Raw genomic sequence first — 24581 nt, forward strand, 5'->3', positions numbered from 1 at the left:
TCTTTGTTTGCTTGCTTTTAGAAGATCTATATCTATATGTATTGCAGAAGAGATTTTTAGCAGAGACCCTCTTAATGGTTTCCAAACTTCTCATTCTTTTTTCTAAATTTCTGCATTTATTTTAATACATAAAAAGTAGTGGGTTATAAAAACATTTCCACTATCTACTTCATAAACCGTTTATAGTTTGTTATTTATACTTTAAATCCTTTTTACTCCTTAATTAAAGACAAATGCTCATTCGTATGCTATTTTAATACAATATTACATTTTTATAATTAAGAAATATTTATCACTACACTAACCCTATAACCACCCCTACAAATAAGCTTTGCAAATTATAATCACGTTTAAAAAAAATCACAAATGTGCAACTAAATGTAAAGTTGAGGGGGTAAAGTGCAGTTAAATATAAAGTTAAGGGGCTTACTATATTTAACCCTAAAAAAATCCCAAGAACGGAACAAGTAGTGGGTTATAGATTTTTGTATTTATTTTAATACATAAAAAGTAGTGGATTATAGCTAACCCTATCACCAGTCAATTTTAAAATTTAAAACTTTCCTATAATCTACTTCATAAACCGTTTATAATTTGTTATTTATACTTTAAATCCTTTTTACTCCTTAATTAAAGACAAATGCTCATTCGTATGCTATTTTAATACAATGTTACATTTTTATAATTAAGAAATATTTATCACCACACAAACCCTATAACCACCCCTACAAATGAGCTTTGCAAATTACAATCACGTTTCAAAAAAATCACAAATGTGCAACTAAATGTAAAGTTGATGGGGTAATGTGCAGTTAAATATAAAGTTAAGGGGCTTACTATATTTAACCCTAAAAAAAATCTCAAGAACGGAACAAGTAGTGGGTTATAGATTTTTGTCTAGATTTTGGTATTTATTTTAATACATAAAAAGTAGTGGATTATAACCAACCCTATCACCAGTCAATTTTAAAATTTAAAACTTTCCCATAATCTACTTCACAAACCATTTATAGTTTGTTATTTATACTTTAAATTCTTTTTATTCTTTAATTAAAGACAAATGCTCATTTCTTATAAAACTAATAAAATAAGGTACTATAATATCAAGTGAAATATTGGAGAAAGAAGTAGAGAAATAGAGAGTGATATTCTTATATTCCAATAAGATACAAAAGTCATCTCAAAGGGTGTCAATGTACCTCTATACATAGGTACTACAAGATTAAAGGTACATCAATTCTATTAAACACCCACTACTACAATAATATGAAAAAACCTATAAAACGGTTTCTCCACTACATGAATAGATTTATGGATTGTAACTTCTATACATAATATAACCATAAATCATGAATTAATCCTCTTGAGAATACAAAGGGACATCCACATTTTAGTTGTTTCATAACACTCCCCCTTGGATGACCATTACACAAAGAATATGCCTCGTTAAAACCTTATTAGAGAAAAATCCATCGGGATAAAAACCCTAGTGAAGGAAAAAGAGTACACTATTCTTGTGCATTAATTTCTCCCCCTGATGCAAACATCATTTGAGATCTTTTAATCGTCACATTCCAATACTCTTCACCAATTTCTCAAATGTTACAGTTGGCAATGCCTTGGTAAATAAATCCGTCAAATTATTATCTGATCGGATTTGTTGCACATCAATTTCACCATTCTTTTGCAAATCATGAGTAAAAAAGAATTTTGGTGAAATATGCTTTGTCCTATCTCTTTTCATATATCCTCCTTTCAATTGGGCTATACAAGCTGCATTATCTTCATATAATATAGTTGGAGGATTTTCTTTTTCGGAGGATAACCCACAACTCTTTCGAATATAGTGGGTCATTGATCTTAACCAAACACATTCTCGACTGGCTTCATGAATTGCTATTATTTCAGCATGATTCGATGAAGTGGCGGCTAATGATTGTTTTGTAGATCGCCAAGAAATGGTTGTACCTCCATATGTAAATAGATAGCCAGTCTGAGATCTTGCTTTATGCGGTCAGATAAATACCTAGCATCAGCATAACCAACCAATTCAGATTTGGATTTATTTGAATAAAATAAACCAAGATCAATTGTTCCTTGGAGATAGCGAAAAATATGTTTAATACCATTCCAATGTCGTCTTGTGGGTGAGGAACTAAATCTTGCTAATAAATTCACTGCAAATGATATATCAGGTCTTGTACAATTAGCAAGATACATTAGTGCACCAATTGCACTGAGATATGGTACTTCAAGACCAAGTATCTCTTCATTTTCCTCTCGTGGTCTAAAAGGATCTTTATTAGGATCTAATGATCTGACGATCATTGGGGTACTTAATGTATGTGCTTTATCCATATAAAATCGCTTTAATACCTTCTGGGTATAAGCAGTTTGGTGGACAAAAATTCCACCTTTCAAATGCTCAATTTGTAAACCAAGGCAGAATTTTGTCTTTCCAAAATCTTTGATCTCAAATTCTTTCTTCAAATATTCAACACTATTTTGAATCTCTTCAGGAGTTCCAATCAAATTTAGATCATCAACATATACAGCAATTATCACAAAATTTGATCCATTTTTCTTGATAAAAACACATGGACATTTGGATCATTTGTATAACCTTCTTTAGTTAAACATTCATTGAGGCGGTTATACCACATACGTCCAGATTGTTTAAGCCCATACAGAGACCTTTGTAATTTAATAGAATAAATATTTTTAGGATTTGATTTGCATGCTTCAGGCATTTTGAACCCTTCGGAGATTCTCATATAAATATCATTTTCAAGATTCCCATATAAATATGCAGTAACGACGTCCATTAGACGCATATCTAATTTTTCATGTACTTCAAAACACACGAGATATCTAAATGTGACAGCATCCACTACAGATGAATACGTTTCATCATAATCAAATCCAGGCCTTTGTGAAAATCCTTGGACTACAAGTCTTGCTTTATACCTCACAATTTCATTTTTCTCATTTCTTTTCCTCACAAATACCCATTTATATCCTACTGGCTTTACACCTTTAGGTGTTTGGACTACAGGTCCAAAAACTTTTCTTTTAACCAGTGAGTCCAATTCAGATTGGATCATATCTTTCCATTTTGGCCAATCATTTCTACCTCAACATTCATCAACCGATCTAGGCTCATGATCCTCGTCCTCTGCCATAATATCAAGTGCTACATTATATGTGAAAATACTATCAATAATTATTTCTTTTCGGTTCCAACTTTTTCTTGAAGTGACAAAATTTATTGAATTTTCTATAATTTCATTCTCTTCAAGAATTGGCTCTTTAGGAGCAACCTCTTCAGGAGGTTGAATTTTGTCACTAATTGTTGATTCATCTACTCCTCTTTTCTTTCGAGAATTTTTATCTTTGGAACCAAGAGGTCTCCCAAGCTTCAAGCGTGCTTTAGACTCATTAGCACTTGTAATTTGTCCTTCAGGGACATCAATTTTAATCGGAGCATTTTTAGCAGGAATATGTGATTTAGTAACTCTTCTGGAGTCATTCAATGCATCCGGTAATTGATTTACAATTTTTTACAAATGTATAATCCTTTGAACTTCTAGTTCACATTCTTTAGTGCGAGAATCAAGGAAATTCAACGATTTTTTCCAAGTAATTTCCTTTTTAGGTTGATTTTTATCTCCTCCTAATGTCGGAAAATGTGATTCATCAAAATGGCAATCTGTAAATTTCACAGTAAATAAATCACCTGTTAATGGTTCCATATACTTAATGATTGAAGGCGATTCATATCCGACATATATCCCCAATCTTCTTTGGGGGCCTAATTTACGACATTGGGGCGGTGCAATTGGGACATACACCACACAACCAAATATTCGTAAATGAGAAATATTGGGCGCATAACCAAAAGTTAATTGTAGGGGAGAATAAATATGATAACTTGTCGGCATAATTCTCACAAATATTGCTGCATGTAAAATAGCATGTCCCCAAGCAAATGAAGGAAGTTTAGACCTCATCAACAATGGTCTAGCAATTAATTGTAGCCGTTTAATAAGTGATTCGGCTAGACCATTTTGTGTGTGAACATAAGCTACAGGATGTTCAACAGTTATTCCAATAGACATACAATAATCGTCAAAAGCATGTGACGAATATTCACCAGCATTATCTAGACAAATTTTCTTTATTGGGTAATCTGAAAATTGTGCTCGCAATTTAAGGCCCACATATATCACCATGAATTCGTTCTAGAAATGCAGGGGATTCAGTCCCAACTTTAACTTGTGATGGTCTAATAATTAATTTTCCTTGAGAACAAGCAACACAAGAGAATTCATTGGCTGTTAATACTTTTTGATTTTTCAATGAGTGGCCATGTGAATTCTCAATTATTCGTCTCATCATTATAGATCCGGGATGTCCGAGACGATCATGTCAAACCATAAAATCATTAAGAAGAGTAGACTTCTGGTCTACTAGGTGATGAATTTCAATTGCACTAATTTGTGTATAATATAACCCAGAAGAAAAAGAAGGTAATTTTTCTACTACGCATTTTTTTCCAGAAATGATACTTGTGATTAATAAAAATTCACCATTTGTCTCAGTCATTGTCTCGATATGATATCTATTTTCGCGGATATCTTTAAAACTCAATAAGTTTCTTCGAGACTTGGGAGAGAATAGTGCATTATTTACAATAATTTTAGTCCCTTCATAGTGGCTCTTCCGGAGCCTTCAATCAATTTTGTACTACCACTAATGGTATTAACGTTTGTTTCTCCCATTTTCAAATAAGAAAAATATTTTTTATTTTCAATATGGTGTGCGTAGTAGCACTATCAATAAGACAAATATTATCATCACCATTATTTAATCCCAAATATTTGACATCCATTTATTCTTCAAGAAGAAAATTTCAAATAAAAATAAATATTAATAAAGATGCGAAAATAAATATTCAATGGAAAGGAAATTACATGAAAGATATAAAGCATCATAAAAATATCTAAATAATCATGGGATATTTGTTGACATCTTCAGGATGCTCAAAAAAATCAGCTACATCGATGAAATTTGTCTCAACATCATCACCATCATCATAATCATTCTTTTGATCAATGAAATTTGTCTCAACACCTTTGTCTTTCGTTTTCAATGATGCTTGATAGAGGTCAACAAGATGTTCAGCCGTACGACAGGTACGGGACCAATGACCTTCCATACCACATCGGTAGCATTTTTCTTCATAAACTTTCTTTTCTCCATTTTTCTGATCGTAGTTATTTTTCCTCTTTTGAGAAACATTTTGTTGTTTGCCACGGTTAAAATTTTCAGGAGGCACAAATTTACTACGATCACGTCCACGGCCACGGCCACCTCTACGGCCACGTCCACGACCTCGACCAGAATTTTGAAATTGGGTCGTATTCGCTTCAGGAAATGGACTTGCACCAGTTGGTCGGGACTCATGATTTTTCAGCAATAATTCATTGTTTTGTTCAGCCAAGAGAAGACATGCGATAAGTTCAGAATATTTTTTAAATCCCTTCTCTCGATATTGCTGCTACAGGAGCATGTTAGAGACATGTAAAGTAGAAAATGTTTTCTCTAACATATCTTCATCAGTGACTTTTTCGCCACATAATGATAATTGAGAAGTGATTCAGAACATGGCTGAATTATATTCGTTGACAGATTTAAAATCTTGCAGCCGTAAGTGAAGCCAATCATATCGGGCTTTTGGAAGAACGACCAACTTCAGGTGGTCGAATCTTTCTTTCAAATCTAGCCAAAGGACAAGAGGATCTTTAATAGTAAGATACTCTATTTTTAATCCTTCATCTAAATGATGACGAAGGAAAATCATAGCTTTGGCGCGGTCTTGGCTTGAGGATTCATTTTTTTCCACAATAGTATTACCAAAACCCATTACCTCAAGATGAATTTCAACATCTAATACCCATGATAAATAATTTTTTCCAGAAATATCAAGAGGTACGAACTCTTGTTTTGTAAGATTAGCCATAAGAAATTGAAATAAGTTTTTGAGTTAGAAATTTACCTTAGAATTTTCTTGAAGAAATATGGGCAGAATTTTGACAAAATCTTGTGCTTCACCTTTGTTCAAGGTAGAGCCTCCGTTTTCACCTTTTGCTCAAAAGTAGAGATTTCGTGCTGATAACGTCTTATAAAACTAATAAAATAAGCTACTATAATATCAAGTGAAATATTGGAGAAAGAAGTAGAGAAATAGAGAGTGATATTCTTATATTCCAATAAGATACAAAAGTCATCTCAAAGGGTGTCAATGTACCTCTATATATAGGTACTACAAGATTAAAGGTACATCAATTCTATTGAACACCCACTACTACAATAATATGAAGAAACCTATGAAACGGTTTCTCCACTACATGAATAGATTTATGGATTGTAACTTCTATACATAATATAGCCATAAATCATGAATTAATCCTCTTGGGAATACAAAGGGACATCCACATTTTAGTTGTTTCATAACATCATTTACATGCTATTTTAATACAATTTTAATTCGGAAGCATACAACATTATCAAAAAACAGCAGAACCAATTAGGACTAGATTTTGACAAAAAAAAAAAATTAGGCCTAGATGCCACTAGCACGTTGCCGTAACTTGCAATGCCAATTAGGACTATTTAGCGCTTTTTTTTTGCAAGGAGTTAGGACACTGTAAAACTTATTTAGGCAAACGTTGCCTCATCGGTGATTTGAGTATCAAGTTATTGAATATACTACAAATCCTATAATATCAGTCTGCTACAAAAAATAATATTTTACTAGCATGTGGTATTTGTGTACGAAATTTCAGAGGTAAATCAAATACTTTTACTTATACTCTATATAATTTGAATAGTTTTTTAGCGAATATAACCATACTATGCAGGACTATCACTTTGTACAATTGAAACTAGCAAATTCAATATCAATCACAATTTAGATTTTGCTTGATACTTGCGCAGTTGGTGAGTTCCATCAGTAACACTATATCAAACTTTTAATGTTGTTTCATACTTTTATCAACATGTATTTCAAAAAATTGTAGGTTTGAAAATAATACATGTGCTCGAAAGTTAGTTACGTGGTTGAGGTCAAACAATTTTACAACATCACAAGCATTGTTGATAGCAAATTCAAAGAGAATATGGATATCCGAATATACAATCATGCATATGGTAAACTTACTTTATTTAATTTAATTACTGCATAAATTTTTTAAATTTATAATTATTACATATACCTTCGTTCATTCTTACTAGATTAAATATTTTTGAATACTTGCTTACATTCAGAGCATTAACATAGAAAACATGTTCTATGAGTTATGCAAAAATTGTGGACAACTATGTGAAGGTCATTTTTCAAAAACAGTGTGTATGTAATGTAATGACGTGGTCGACACTGTTGTTAGGTAATTAATTTCATGTACCTTTAATTTCAACAAATATTTCTGTATTGTATATAACATTTTATTTGTCAAACAGGTACAATATAAACATACAAATCAAAGATTTCAATGGTAACATGCATCTTAATCTACATGACAAACATGCACGATTTGTATTTGGTTGTGATGTTTCTTATTTTGAGAATTACAAAGGAAGGTAGAATTTCTTGATATATGTTTATTTTTTATAATGCTATTTATAAACTATGTAAAAACAATACACTAATTTTGAATTTCGCACGTACTCAATTCTCAGGACAATGGTGATAGGTTGTTCAACCAACGAATCAATTCATGCAAAGATCGTGCATTTTCATTTGTAGTACGCATTCCACAAAATTTAACAGAATTAATTAAATTACCAATTTTAACTTTCGTACTAAAAGTTGATCGGTGTGAAGAGTGTTCGCACTTTCATACAAGATTATCAAATCGAATACATAATATTTGTAAGTATTTCATTTTAACAACATTTAATTACATTCATTTTTATTCATATATCATTCATTTTCTAATATAAATTTCTATTATTTTTTCAAGATCTATCTTTCAAAAAAAGGTAATTTTTGAATAATATACACATTCTATCATATTTCAAACTATTGTTAGACAGATATTATATTTTAATTGTGTTGTTACAATTTTTTAACCTTTTTTAATTCACCCTTTTATTTTCATTTTTTCAATAATGTTAGTACTGTGCATAGCACGGGTATTCACACTAGTTGATATTGTGTTCAAACTTCTCCTATTTATTTATTGAGTCAAATTTAAATGAGATTCTGTAGAGATTAACTTGATTCAAGCTCAACTAGCTTAAAATTTTAACATGTAAATTTTAAATTTTATGATGAATGAGCCAAACTCAATCCAAACTTGAAGATTTAGTGCACACAAAATTTTGTTCATATTTAACTTGATTAGTTGGTGAACCAAACTTGAACAAACTCTTATCGAGCTAAGTTTAATTCAAATATTAAATAGTTTGGTTTATATTTTAAACTACTGGAAATTTGAAACTTTACTAGAACTACTTAAAAGGGAAGCTAATGCTATTATCATGCAAAAAAATCCTGTGAAGATGTGCTCTTTTAATTTCAGAATGTTGTCAATATGCATTAGCGTACATCTGGTTGGAAAACTAACAATTTGGATTATGTAAAATTTCATGGTTTGTTTATTAATCGAAAGGTTGAGATCTCAAGGTGCAGAAGTCCTAGGTTCAAATTGCTTTTCTCCCTCTTCGTTTCTTAAATCACACCACCTCTCCTATTAAGAATTTTTTTTTAAAAATAGAGATCATGGGTTCTAATCCTTCTGTCCCTTCGCTATTTCTTAAATCTCATCTTTCCTAATACCATAGTGGAAGCATGTAAATAGGATTTATTTCATGAATAAAAGGGTTATTATCACTTTATCCCCTTAACGTTCGGTGCCCCTGTCAATTTCCCTCTTAACATTACCTTTTAGTAAATTTATCCTCAAGACTATGATCAAATTTAACGGAATTAAAGTGAAATGACATGTTTAGCTCCTAAAATTATTATCACTTTGCCCCCATAAACTATAATCTCATTATCAATTTACCCCATAAAGTTATTTTTTAAGCAATTCATTCCACCATTAAACTAACTTAGCAAGTTAAAGAACTTTAGAAGAAAGTACCCTCCTCTTTGTATAATAAAAATAATAAAAAATTTAGAGAGGCTCTTCTCTATTTTAGTATCAAGGAAAAAAGTCAAAGTGCTAATCTCTTTCTTTTTGACAATGTTGGCATTGGTCCTTAACTTTTGATGATTACAAAACAAATGGATGTTACTAACATCTCCTCAAAGGCCTTTTCAGAAATGAAACAAATCAGGTTCAAAGATTAAGCACATTTGAAAGGGACAAAGTATGCTGAAACTGTCGGACGCACAAAAAGACTGCATCAGCCGTCCGACAACCATTGAGTATCTTCGGACGCAGAAAATCAGCCTACCGGACGTCCTAACGAATTGAAGAAGAATTCCCAGTTTTACATCATACCTTCGGACACAGAAAATCAGCCTACCGGACGTCCGAAAGAATTGAAGAAAAACTCTTTATCTCACTGCCTGCTATCGGACGCAAAAAACAGGACCACGGACGTCCGATACTCCAACAACTAGTTGACTCTTCAGCTACTTTCTATCCGTTGGAAGCATTAATAAGGCACTTTCTTGGTCCTATATAAATAGTGGTTGGTCAGATACTTCAAACAACTTTTGCACACTGAAGATACAAAAGATCTAGAGTGATTTTAGTGAGAAAATACTTTTCAAAGAAGATTTGTAGTTTTAGTGGTGTGAGGTTCATTGTAAACTTTTCATTTGTGAGTGAATACTTCATGAGTATAGCTCTGTGAGGGTTGTCTTGAGGGATAGTAAAACTTCCTGGCTTAACCGAGTGGTGTTCGGGGCAAGGAGGAGGTGAACCTTCCTTTGTACGCAAGAGTGATTGTAATTCATCAACTTGAAGAAGTTTATTTGAATTAATCTACAAGCTCAAGAGGAGTTGGGTAGTTAATTGGTTTACAATTCTTTCCTTTCTATTTACTTATTGTTACGTTTGTGATCTGTACACTGTTTATCTCTTCCACTTGGTTGTCTTCGATCCTTACAATTGGTATCAGAGCTTGGTCTCCTAGAGATTAAGCTTAATCGGCTTTGGAGTAACAATGACAACCAATAATGTCATGTTTTTTGAAGGACATTCTGTCATTAGACCACCTATGCTTAATGGGTTAAATTATGTGAGTTGGAAAGAAATAATGATTATCTTTTTGCAATCTATTGATATTGAATTGTGGTTTATTATTAGTGAAGGTCCATATGATGCCTCTGTTATAGATGAAAATACTCATAGATCTAGACCAAAAATAAGAAGTGAACTGACTGCTGCAGATAGAATTCATCTCACCTTAAATGCAAAGGCCATGAATGTATTATATTGTACTTTAGACTCAAATGAATCTATTAGAGTCAAGGGATGTAAGTCAGCTAAAGAAATTTGGGACAAACTGCGAGAAATTCATGAAGGAAGTGAGAATGTTAGAGAACAAAAGAAATCTATTCTGGTTACCAAGTATGAATCGTTCAAGATGGAACCTCATAAAAATATTGATGAGATGTATTGTAGATTCAACGATCTTATTAAGGATTTAGATGTGTTGGAAAAGGAATACTCTCTAGGTGAGAAAAATAAAAAAATTCTAAATGCTTTATCCAAGAATTGGGAGAGCAAAGTTACTGCCATTGAAGAAGCTAAAGATCTAAATTCCTTATCTATTGAATCTCTTATTAATTCTCTAACCTCTTATGAGTTGAAACTTAAGTCCAAAATGCAAGAGAAAGAGGATGCGATAGTAAGAATGAACATTGCTCTAAAGACATCTCATGATGAAGATGATTCAGGCTCCTTAGATGAAGATGACATGGAAGGTGATGACAGTGATATTGCACTCATCACGAAAAATTTCAAGAGAATTCTCAACAAGAGAAGATTCAGAAAAGGAGGACCTAGCAATTCATTCCCAAATCAGTTTAACAACTCAAGAAACAAAATGAAGCAAGAGTTCAATAAGAAGCAAACAGACAAATGTTTCGAGTGCGGCCAACCTGGACACTGTGCGAGCGAGTGTCCAATGAAGAAAAAGAAAGAAGAAAAAATTGAACGAAAACCAAAGTTTAACAACTTCCATATCACTTGGAATGACTGCAACTCAGAAGGTGAAGTTGAAGAGGAAGAAGAATCTGCTCAATTGGCTTTTATGGCCATTGGAGATGATGAGGTAACATCTTCTAACTCTCAATTTGAAAGTGATGATGAAAGTGATGATGATCTTGAATCTTTTATTATAAAATTGCATGATAGTTTGAAAGAATCTTGTGTTAGAAATAAGGAATTGAAACACAAAATTAGTTTTCTTCTTCAGGACAATACACGCATTTTTCAAGAAAACAAGAAGCTGAAAACTGAAAATGATTTCTTGAAAAAGAATGAGATTGCTTTACAAAATAAACTTGATAGAAAAATAAGGTTTTGTGAAATGTTCAAAGAGGAACAAGGTGATCTGAAAAGAAGAATGGATAATTTAAATAAGTCACTCCAATATAAGAAACAAATCTGCTTTCAAGAAAATGGAGCAAAACCTCATTTTGACACTTATGAGAAGAAGATAAATTCTGTTACAAATGATTTTGCCATTTACAAAAAAAGGCAAGTTAGATTTGTTAAATTTGTTCATATAAATAATTCTTCGGTTATGTGTAATTTTTGTTGTCAAAAGGGTCACATGAAAAGTGATTGCTATGTAAGAAAAAACATGAGAAGAGACATGAAATGTATGTGGATAGTTAGACATGATACTAGCTCTAACAAGTAGGAGATATTGGTAAGATTGGTGAGAATTTTGCTCATAATGCTTTTTTTTAATTCTCTTTTGATGTTTCTGATGCTTTGAACTGAGTTTTCCTTGATGTTTTTAGATATTACTGAATTTGTATGATGTCAAAAAGGGGGGAGAGAAAAGAACAATTCTGATTTAATGATGATTTGCTTTGTCAAAACTCTCTGTCATATGTTGATACTTCTTTTGATATCAAATTCTCTGTGATATGTTGGTGATTGCTGTCATTTTTCTGTTTTTATACTCTGTTATTGTTACTGGATTATGATAGTTGATTTTTTACTCTCATCTTATGATGACAAAAAGGGGGAGAGATGGATGCTATGTGTAAGGGGGAGTTTTTCTGAAATTATAAGTTTGGATGCAATGAGTGAGGGGGGAGCTTATGCTCTTATGCTCAATCTTTTTCTTTCTTCCATCTATTGTTTTGTCATCATCAAAAAGGGGGAGAATGTTGGCCTTGGTCCCAAACTTTTGATGATTACAAAACAAATGGATGTTACTAACATCTCCTCAAAGGCCTTTTTATAAATGAAACAAATCAGGTTCAAAGATTAAGCACATTTGAAAGGGACAAAGTATGCTGAAACTGTCGGATGCACAAAAAGACTGCATCGGCCGTCCGACAACCATTGAGTATCTTCGGACGCAGAAAATCAGCCTACCGGACGTCCTAACGAATTGAAGAAGAATTCCCAGTTTTACATCATACCTTCGTGTGACGCCCCGAAAGAATGAGTTTGAGAACCCGAAAATTTTTATATATTTTCTAGACATTATTTTGTTTCCTTGTCTATAATTTTATGCCTTTCTTCAATATATTAATTTCCTATACATTTTTATAAGGGAATATAGTTTTCAAATCATTTTCTTGATACGAGTTAGTCCACGTTAAATTTGAAGTGTATTATGGGCGTGGGACCCGCTAGTACGGTAAATGCGATATATTTTTGACAACTCGTTAGAGTTTCGTATTAAGTGATATTATTTTACAAGGTGCTAAGAGATAATTAGAGGTTACTTAGATGGTTAATCTTGGAGAGACAAAGGGATAAGAATAAACTTAAGAAGGGCCAAGTGTCGCGATCCGATTGGAAGTTGACTTGCCTAACTTTTATTTAACTTTCCTAAACTCCAATTTTGACCAACATTTTCTCATTTCTTTACCCCTCTTGACTGAGACATGTAGAGAGAAAAGAGAGGAAAACCTTCATCTTGTTACTTCAATTCTTGTCCAAATCTTGAGTTTCAACCAACCAAATCACAAATTACACCATACAAGTGATCATTAGGGAAGGTTAAAGGTATTGGTGGAGTTGTTTTGGAGGAGGAAAGATTAAGCTCCTACCTTTCTTGTGGTTTTAAGGTATTTTGCCAAGAACATCCTCTTTACTTCAATTCATTGCTTATTAGTGGTTTTTAGTTGTTTTAGATGTTGTTTTGTGGAGGATTAGCACTTGAATACATGAATTCCAGCTTGGATGATAACCTGTCCTGCTTCTGTCCGGTTCTATTTCACCTTGTTAGAGGCCGAACTAGCCTTAGCACAAAACATGAAAGTTATATAGAATGATGTTTTATAGTTACCTACAAAATTTCAGCTTAATCAAAGTAACGTAGCCTGTGAAAAGACCGAAATACCCCTGATGCCCTATTTTTGTCCGAAAATGAAAATCAGCCTCTGTAAGTGGTTAGTTTGACCAGGAATACTACTGATTTGGTTAATGATGTTTTCTTAAGAATTATAGCCTTGTATCTTATCTTTCAAATGGCCTTGGAATTACCTGAATTGGAGTTGTGTGTGCTGAGATATGAGTGAATGAATCAGGACTGCTAGTTGAATTTCACAGTGAGTTTCGAACTGGAAAATCTGGAGTTGTTTTGGTAAATTTGACCTAGTTAGGGTGAGAACTGGACTGAGTGGTTTTCATGAAAGTTGTAGGTCCTTGTCTTAGCTTCGAAATGGTATAAATTTCATTCCAATCCGATAAGGGTAGCTTCACTTATGGATATTGTACCAAAAGGTGTTAAACGGAACTTTTATACGTTAACTGCGATCGTTGCGGAAAAGTTACGCTTGAGGGAATAAATTCCGGTTTCTAGGGTTTAATTGGGGGTTTTTCTAATGGTGGCTCTTAAGCTTCTAATTAGCTTTTATTGAGGGATATTGTGGTCTAATTGGATATATTTTATTGCTTATTAACCGTATGTGTGATTGGTAATATATTGTAGGTTGGAAATGAAGCATTTATGGGGAAATACTGTCCGAACTTTGAGCATGTATGATTGATTTGAATTTGTGATTTAGGGCTTGGACTCAGGCAAGGTAATGATATATGATGGATGGTTTCTGAGTCGTGAAGGTGAGTGACCTTAAACTATTTCCAAAGTACTTGTGAAATGTTTCTTGCATTATGTGCTCGATTGCATATCATGCGTGCTTGCATGTGGGTTCATGACATGATTTGGCTTCAATGAGTTCTTGGGGAATCTTGAGCTGAACACCAACGTCTCCACGCTGTTTATTGTTCATGACATGATCTGGAGCACCAACGTTGCTCCCCCTTATTGTTTAACGTAAAGTGATCTATTTGAGCGTTGGGTGTTTAAGTGCAATGATTTCACTGGCTCACGAGAGCAAAAATACGTACATTTGATCTTGGAATCATAACATCATCGAAATGCATTATTGTGAAATATATTTGATTACTAATTTTATTGGTTACTCACTGAGCTTCTAGCTCACCCCAAAAATATTTTATTCCCCTCCACAGGGCTCGTGGCGAAGGAAGGCTTGTAGTACTTATTCACGTGACTGGATGGCATATATCTTGTACAGTTTTGGATTTGGAATCATTTTATGTATAGTTGAGAATTGTTTCCGCTTCGCTTATGACATGTAATTCTTGGGAAATTTGATGTAATATTTGAGGTTTATATTGTAATTTATTTGAGGAATGTAGTGAACGACTGAGTCCCGGCGAGAGTTGGGCAGGCGGTCCGCCGAACCCTCTGGTTCGCCTTAGGGGGAGGTGGGGCTGTCACACTTCGGACGCAGAAAATCAGCCTACCGGACGTCCGAAAGAATTGAAGAAAAACTCTTTATCTCACTGCCTACTGTCAAACGCAAAAAACAGGACTACCGGACGTCCGATACTCCAACGACTAGTTGACTCTTCAGCTACTTTCTATCCGTTTGAAGCATTAATAAGGCACCTTCTTGGTCCTATATAAATAGTGGTTGGTCAGATACTTCAAACAACTTTTGCACACTGAAGATACAAAAGATCTAGAGTGATTTTAGTGAGAAAATACTCTTCAAAGAAGATTTGTAGTCTTAGTGATGTGAGGTTTATTGTAAGCTTTTCATTTGTGAGTGAATACTTCATGAGTGTAGCTCTGTGAGGATTGTCCTGAGGGATAGTAAAACTTCCTGGTTTAACCGAGTGGTGTTCGGGGCAAGGAGGAGGTGAACCTTCCTTTGTACGCAAGAGTGATTGTAATTCATCAATTTGAAGAAGCTTATTTGAATTAATCTACAAGCTCAAGAGGAGTTGGGTAGTTAATTGGTTTGCAATTCTTTCTTTTCTATTTACTTATTGTTACGTTTGTGATCTGTACATTGTTTATCTCTTCCACTTGGTTATTTTCGATCCTTACAGACAATCTTATTAATATTGAAAAAAAAAAAAAGAAAGGTGGGGAGGGGGAGGGAGAAGGGGAGAGAAAGAGAAATAGCTCAATTCTTTTTATAAAAAAAATAAGAAAGAATTAAATACTTTTATTATTTAAAAATTATTCGACTTTTTTGTTTACCGCCAAATTTCAATCCTATTAGCAACAACCTTAAAGTAATACGATAATGTTAGACTCTTCTTTATTTTCTTTTTTTGCAAAATCTAATTTTTTGTCTCCTTCTTTCCTATCTCATTTTCTTTTCCTAGTATTAATAAGTGTGAAAAAAGAAATTTGAGAAAATCTTTTTATTTTTATATTTTTTGATCTCTTAAGGTGAAAAAAAATAATAACCATTCTAACTTTTTTATTTTTAATTATATATAAAAAGGGGTAAATATATTTAAAAAAATTTTGACGATACCAATTAGATTAACGATGAGATAAATGCCTACAAAATAATGTTAGAAATTAAAGTGATTGTATCTCTATAATTTCAAGGAATAAAGTGATAACAATAATGAATAAAGGAGTGTTTTTGTCCAAAATTTCTTAATATGTTGGGTTGAATTACTTATAGGGGTGAAATGACTAAAAGATAATATTAGGAAGTAAACTAATCGTAGTGATATAGTTTAAAGAGGTAAAGTGATAATAACCCTGAATGAAATCTATAGTAGGAACAAAGAGAAAGAATCATGTTCTAACCCAAAACACGAATCAAAGATTCGAGGACAACTAGAAAAAACTCTCAAAATTGGAATAATCAATCAAAGTTTCATTACTAATTGATAAAGAATTAATAATTAAATAGACTCTAGATATTCCTATTTATAGGCTAGAAGTACTAGTCTAGCAAGTTAGATAGCTAAGAAACTTCTACACATCTAATTAGAATACAAAACGAAATAATAAAAAAATAGGAAAAAAACTCAAAATAGAAAACTGCTATTTGACGATGTTCAGTGCCGGCCATTAGGCAGGATGTCTTCTGATGTGAAGTCCGGCGCCGGTGATGAAGCCGTTTATAGTGCCAGACTTCTGAAGTCTTGTCGCGGTGCTTTCTTCTTCTTCCCCTTTTCATACTCTCTCGTCGCCAACAATAATCTATATCTATATAAATTTGAGAAGGGATTTTTAGCAACAAACCTTCACAAACCTTCCCACTCTCAACTCTATTTTTCTCGCATTCTACATTTAATTTATTTCGTAAAAAACATCATGGGCACATTACACCCCCACGTTTCCCTCAAACAAGAAGTTAACTCCAACTAACACTCCTTACACATCTTACTCCAATTAACACTCCTCACACATCTTCCCACTACAATTAAAACTCTTCCAATCCAGAATTTCACTTACATTAAAACTCTTCAAATTCCATCATAAGATTACGCAAGTTCTCTTTCCACTCCATGTTGTTATCCTTATTAGCCCTCAAATTAAATTTCACTCCACACACACCTTCCCACTACAATTAAAACCCTTCCAATCAAGAATTTGTGAATTTGCCAATGCCATATATTGCCGTTTCTACTCTTCTAATGCCATAACCAATTCCCACTACCAATTCCATTTTTCTAGCATTTCACATTTAATTTAATTTATAAAATATATTCCTCTCAACTTTTACATCTACTATTCACATTTGAAATTTTTGATTACTTTTTAAAATCATTTCATTTCAAATTGTTGGTTAATGTGCATGTTATCCTATTTGAACTTCAACCCATCACGTTTCTGATTGCCTTGCGTTATTTATGATTCTACAACAATTAAAACTTCTATAAGACCATAAGAAGAGATAACAAATATAACATCCTTTCATGCTTTCTTATTAATTTAAATAAGTAAGATTATTTACAATCCATTTTTGTTATTCATACTTCAATAATCATTTTGATCATATAATTTTCATTAATTAGACTATATGATAAAACAAATGGTGGAATTGCAAATAATAAAAAATTGAGTGCAAATAACATTTTCTTAAGTAAGAAGTGGCCCCCATACCTTTCTAATTTAAAAAAATAGTGGCTCCGCTTATATAGGAATTTGGTTTGAAGTTTATTAGTGGGAGGGTAAATAAAAAGAAAATATTGCCAAACTTAGTAAAAGTAAAAAAGTAACTGATAATATTTTATCTTTAAGCTTAGTAATCATAAATAAAAGGGCAAAATTAAATAGAAAACAAAAAGAAAATAATGTCATGGATTTAAAAAAATCAAGAATGGTACCATTCATGAAATCCAAATTATGAAATCACTAAATAAAAAACAAAGTACTACTAGCCTTTTAACGTGGAAATTTTTTTTTGAAATATTCATTTTTGATAAGAAAAATAATGATAATAACAACACCAATTCTACTACAAATTTTTAAAAAAGTAATATTATAGTTTAAGAGAAAGATATAGAACATTTAACCCTAAAATACTACTTAATTTGTATATATCTGGCCCAAATTTGACATTAGAATTGAATAAGAGTGCAAAACCCAAACACTAAGGATAACTTTTGGTATCATTAATTATTTTCTGTATTCTTATTGCTGTCTTCATATGTAAATATGTATTTGCTATGTTAAATATATATATATATTGATTGTAGTACTTGAGGATATTATAGATATTATCAGTTTTTCATTTCCACTTTTAGATACTAATAATTGCAACCATTGTAATTAATTTTCAATTTTATATTTTTATTATGATAGATAAAGTTAAATATATTGGGTCGCAGGGATATGAATTTAGAGGTTAGGTATAAAGGGAGGCGGGAGGGAAGAAAATGGTGAGGTGTTGAAAGTAGCAGGAAAGGTTGAAGAAGAAACATGAGTTACAAGGATGGGCGGAGAAGGTAGAGAAGAAGAAAGGGGCTTACAGGGATATGACAGAAATGACAAAAAAATAATAATAATAGAGAGGGTGGTACCATGATAGAAGATATGAAAGTCGTAGGAGGCATCTGATGACTAGCTGACATATAAGAGAAGAGGAAAATGATGGTGATTTTTAATAGTTTTGAAAACTCTAACAACACATATTATGGAGAATTTTTTTAAAAATATACGTTAAAATTTATGAAAAATGCTAGTCTAAATGCAATCAACAATTTTAGGGGCACAAGATAGGAGAAAGATTTTTTTTCTAAAAATGGAAGAAAATAAATTGGTTGTAATTTATTTTTTTATATTATAAGTTTTGATATATGGGTATAATATAATATGTTTTGTCGGATATTGATAAATTGACTTTTTTTTAGAAAACTCTTTTCACCTTACTACTCAACCTAACCCTCTCCTTAAATGCGTTAACAATTCTTTTATCATGTAAATCATTATAGATTAATTTTTTTTAAATATTAAGCATACACTTCTTTAAAATTTTTAGTCCATATATATATATATATTATTTTGTACGACAATATATAAATATATAAAATATTATTTTGATTTGAAATATAACCCCGTGCATAGCACGGATCAAAATACTAGTTATAATAATTCTACTAAAACTAAATGAAAATAACAATAAAACCATAAAATCTACCCTAATTTTGACTCTAAATAATTTGTTAAGATGGGGACGCTGCATCCGGAGCAACTCATTCCACATCATTCCCCTACTAGAAAAAAAATAAATAACTTGATTAAACCAGATGGGCTGCATTTTTGTGGTCTAAGTATTCGACAGTTTTGATTGGAGGACATCCTCTTCATGGGCTGTGTCACCATGATGTTGAATGACAAGAGTGGAAGACACTATCCCTTGGTCTGATGAGGCTAATAAATCCCCGATGGGTCCTAATTCCACATGCTTTGGCTGCCGCTCAACCAGCTCCGCAAGCCCAGTTGGAGGGCAACACCTCCTTTTTCGCACCACAATTAGCTCAAAATCTCCACTCCTTCCTATTCTCAGCACCTCCTCCACAGTGTTGCTCATCGCCTTCTCTTTGTAGTCCGCCATGCCTTTCCACCGACTTCGGAACACTGCCACAGCCTCCTCGTCCAAATCCTAAGCATTTCATAAGAAAAATCATTTACTATACCCAAAAACATAAAAGAAACTATGCGACTGTGTGTAATTAAATAGATAAGATTGAAAACTCAATCTTCCATTATTTTTCTCTCTATCTTTGGTTTAAGCATTCCTATGGCTCTGAATTATCGTTAATCAAGCTAGCAATATTTTCTCACGTTGTCTAACAACTGTTTCATAAATTAAAATCATGTCATTTAACTAGATTTTAATACTATTTGTGTTTTAGTTATAGTATTTTTTAGGTTTTGTGAGATTGAATTACATAGTAATCAATCTTTCGTACTGGTGATGTGTACAGTTGTGACTCTTGATGCACGAGACATGTCCAAAATATGAATTTAAATTCTAAATTTTGTACATGAAATGTACATCCAGGCCCGTATAACACTGTCAATGTGAGAAAGTTTTATCTTTATTATCTCACACAGAAAACAATTACTGGAGCTGCAACTAATAGTGTGATATGATGAGAGATATGTCTAAGTACCTTTTGTTAGATCCTTATTCCAACGTTGGATTTATATGTGAATAATTATGTAGTGCAAACTGTCAAATAAGGTTAAATCCAATTAAAATGATCAAATATGGTTTGGACTTAATGTATCTAATAGGATATGGGTCTTTAATGTGTAGAGACTTAAGGGCTCCTATTTCTATGATGGGCTGAAATTGGGTTCCAAAGGATAACAGGAATGTTACTTATAAATAGGGTTATGGTCCCCAGGTCACACATATCATTCTATTTGTCGTATTTTCTAATACCACAAAAATAACTCTTCCCTAATATCCCATCGTCAGGAAAGATACCAGAGAGAAACTAAAGGGATCTCTCAAGGATTGATAATTACGTGTTGACCTGGAAGGTCACCCCAATATCTTTGGATATTCAAAATATCAGTTTGTCGATATGAACCCAGGTTCGCTTCCGCTATTTTACTGTTAATTTGTTTCTTAATAATCGCCATATAGATTTTGGGTTTAATAGATGATAGTTTTCATCAAAGGTTTAATTTAGGCAACCACCCTATCAAGTGGTATCAGAGCTAAATATGATTGATTATTGAGAAATAATTTGGATTCAATAATTTATATATATATATTATTATGTCTCACGAATTGGGTTTTGGTTATATGGTTGTCGGCTAAACAAGAAAGCTCTTGGTTATATGTTTCGGTTTCATGTTTCGCCGTTCATGATTTACTATTCTTTTGTTACATATGAATCTGTGGATCCCACCATGATGGACAAGTCTTTATAAAGCTTTCATATCTATGATTGTTTGCATAAGGCATGTTACGGGTACCATTCTGTTATTGCACAAGTCATTGTAGGACCCATATGATTTATATGTTAAAGGCACTACTCTTATTTACCTGATGACCAGTGGATTGTCTCGCTTACCGTGGGTTCCTTTTTTAAGCAATTTGATTATACAGCTCTCGTGACTTGTGTTCTTGTTTGAGAAACAATATGTTATATTTATGTTAAGGATATTAGAGTTTCTTTAATTTAAGTGAACTCTAATAAAGTTAATAAGACATTTAAGTCCTATAAAGTTCATATATTAGGCCCACTAAATATAAATTTTTATAAAGTAATTATGGATTTCAAGAAAATTTGGGACTTAAATAATAAAATTGGTTCAATTATGGATATGGACTTTTAGTCCAATAAGTCTTGATCCAATTGACTGGTTTGACTAGATTTAAATGGTTTGATCATGTTTGACCACGTTTTGACCAGAGTTGACTTTGATCAAAATTTTTGTTTAATTTGTGTAATTTTAAATTTGAATATTGGTATGATTATATATTTTTTAGAATAAATTAATTGAAACAATATGCCACCAAAGTGATCTATATTGTGAAAATTAATTTATTTTAAAATATAACTAGTTGGGTACTTGTGATTTTATGAATATTGATCGGCCCAAAGGAAGGTCAATATTTAATAAGATTACATGTGCACTTGTGGTAATAAACATGTGATAATTATTCGACTTTTACATGTGAATTATAAATTGGCCCAAAAGAAAATTTATTTTTGACATGTTATTATTGTCAGTGTTTATTACTGTGCCAAGATATTACTTAGAAGTTAATATTTTGTCCAAAGATAAAATATTAATGGAATATTGGTATCTTGAAATGGGGCTACTATTATTTGAATTTATTATTATTTGGTTTATGTGAGCATAGTTTTAATTATTTTATGTTTTTTCTGTTCAGTTGCAAATGATCTTACAAATATTACTATCAAAATCAATAATATTCCTATCTTGAATGGTACAAACTTCAAGTTCTTGAAAGAAAATCTCTTGATAGTACTTGGAGTAATGGATCTCGACCTTACGTTAAGGGATGATTCTCCCCCACCTCTTATAGATCAGAGTACCTCTGATGAAAAGAGGGATAAGGAAATGTGGGAGAGATCAAATCGCTTGTGTCTAATGATCATTAAAAAGGCCATTCTAGAAGCATTCAGAAGAACAATGTCAGAAACAAAAGTAACCGCTAAAGAGTTCTTTCAGGAAATTGAAAAAAGATTTGTCAAGAACGAAAAAACTGAAATTAGTACGCTCTTGACACGCTTAGTTTCAATGAAATATAGTGGTAAAGGCAATATCAGAGAGTATATTATGGAAATGTCTCATCTTGTTTCAGAATTAAATGCACTTAAATTGACACTCTCTGAAGAGTTACTAGTGCATTTGATTTTAATATCTCTTCCTATACAATTTAACCAGTTTAAGGTGAGTTACAATTGTCAAAAGGAGACTTGGTTTCTAAATGAACTCATCTCACACTGTGTAGAGGAAGAGAAAAGGTTGAAGCAAGATCAGACAGAAAGTGCTCATCTGGTGTCAACCACTAATAATAAAAGCAAGGGACTTAAGAGAAAGAAAGAAAAAGGAGCTGCAGGTACAGCACCATAAAAGAAACAATAAAAGAAATCAGATGATCAGGGATAGAATAATTGTTTCTTCTGTGGAGTTGAAGGGCATAAAAAGAAACATTGCACCAACTATCACGCTTGGCGTGCTAAAAAAGGTATGCTTCTTAATTTGATTTATTCTGAGATTAATTTAACTTCGGTACCTAGACACAAATGGTGGTTAGATTCTGGTGCAACAACTCACATCAGTATGTCTATGCAGGGTTGCTTGAATTGCCGAAAGCCTAATGATAATTAAATATATATCTACGTGGGCAATGGCAAAACAGTTCAAGTTGAGGCAATAGGGATTTTTTAGATTATTGTTAAAAATCGGATTTTATTTGGATCTTAATGAAACATTTGTTGTACCGTCTTTTCGACAGAATTTAATTTCTATTTCTGCTTTGGACAAATTTGATTATTTTTATTCATTTGAAAATGAAAATTTTGAATTGTTTCATGATTCAAAATTGGTTGGTTCTGGTTCTTTAATGCACTACGATAATCTATATTTAATTGATACAATTGTCTCATTTAATGAATTTCAACATCTGAGTACTAGGGAAGTAAAGAGAAAATTAACCAATGAGAATTCAACTGCATTATGGCAAAAGAGATTGGAACATATCTCCAAATGGAGAATGGAAAGACTCGTGCCAAATGAAATTCTTGATCCTTTAAATTTTACAGATTTTGATGATTGTGTCAACTATATAAAGGGAAAACAAATCAATAGAAGGAGATTTGAAACCAATAGGTCCTCAGACGTTTTAGAATTTATACATACAGATATTTGTGGACCATTTCCTACATCTGCTTGGAATAGTCAACAATATTTTACAACGTTCATGGACGATTTTTCAAGATATGGCTACATATATTTTATTTCAGAAAAGTCACAGTCACTGGACGTGTTCAAAAATTTTAAGGCTGAAATTGAGAATCAATTCAACAAAAGAATTAAAAGTGTCAGATCTGACCATGGTGGTGAATATTATGGTAGATATGACGGTTCAGGTGAACAACGTCCAGGACCATTTGCTAAATATTTAGAGGAATGCGGTATCATCCCACAATATACTATGCCGGGTTCACCCACTATGAATGGTGTAACTGAAAGACGAAATAGTACGCTTGAAGATATGGCAAGGAGTATGATATGGCATTCTACTTTACTAGAGTCACTCTGGGGAGAAGCACTTAAGACTGCAGCATATATTCTTAACAGAGTTCCAACTAAAGCAACTATCAAAACCCCTTATGGGATTTGGACAGGAAAAAAGCCCAGTTTAAAGCATCTGCATGTTTGGGGATGTCCAGTTGAGGCGAGACCTTATAGGCCAAATGAAAAGAAATTGAATTAAAAAATAGTTAGTTGTTATTTTATTGGATACTCTGAAAGATCCAGAAGTTACAAGTTATATGATCCCACAACTAAATCGATTTTTGAGACAGGAAATGCCTGATTCTTTGAGGATGTAGAGTTTGGGGGGAAAATACAGTAAGAGACATTGTCTTTAAAGAGAAATATATTAATATTCTCACGTGTCATTGATCTTGCTCAAGATCCTATTCCTGAAATTGATCATGACATGACAAATCAAGACAATTTCGAAGAACAAACTGTTATAGAAGAACAAACTCTTTTTCTCCAAGAACTAGTGCCATTAAGAAGATCCACTAGAGAAAGGAGAAGTGTAATTCCAGTTGATTACATTATTTTTCTTCAAGAACATTAAGATGACTCTGGATTGATGGAAGATGATCCAATCAACTTCCGTCAAGCCATGGAAAGTTTAAATTCTCAAAAGTGGATCGATGCCATGAATGAGGAGATTAAATCCATGAAAAATAATGATATTTGGGATCTTGTCCCATTGCCAGAAGAAGTGAAATTCATTGGTTGTAAATGGATATTTAAAATCAAAAGAGATTCGAAAGGCAATGTGGAAAGATACAAACCTCGTCTTGTAGCCAAGGAATTTACACAAAAAGAAGGTATCGACTATAAAG

At 32.5% G+C, this 24581-nt stretch overlaps 1 protein-coding gene across 1 annotated transcript; it reads right to left on the reverse strand.

The window, feature by feature from the left end:
- Nucleotides 1–5002: 5002 nt before the first annotated feature.
- LOC113693059 (uncharacterized) lies at nucleotides 5003–5926 on the reverse strand. The gene is made up of 2 exons (XM_072072044.1): nucleotides 5690–5926; nucleotides 5003–5560 (listed from the first exon to the last, which is right to left on the reverse strand). Exons 1-2 carry the CDS (start codon nucleotides 5924–5926, stop codon nucleotides 5003–5005), a joined length of 795 nt encoding a protein of 264 aa, XP_071928145.1.
- Nucleotides 5927–24581: the final 18655 nt, after the last annotated feature.

Source organism: Coffea arabica, chromosome 11e, assembly GCF_036785885.1.
Source record: "Coffea arabica cultivar ET-39 chromosome 11e, Coffea Arabica ET-39 HiFi, whole genome shotgun sequence".
In the NCBI taxonomy this organism is placed as follows: domain Eukaryota; kingdom Viridiplantae; phylum Streptophyta; class Magnoliopsida; order Gentianales; family Rubiaceae; genus Coffea; species Coffea arabica.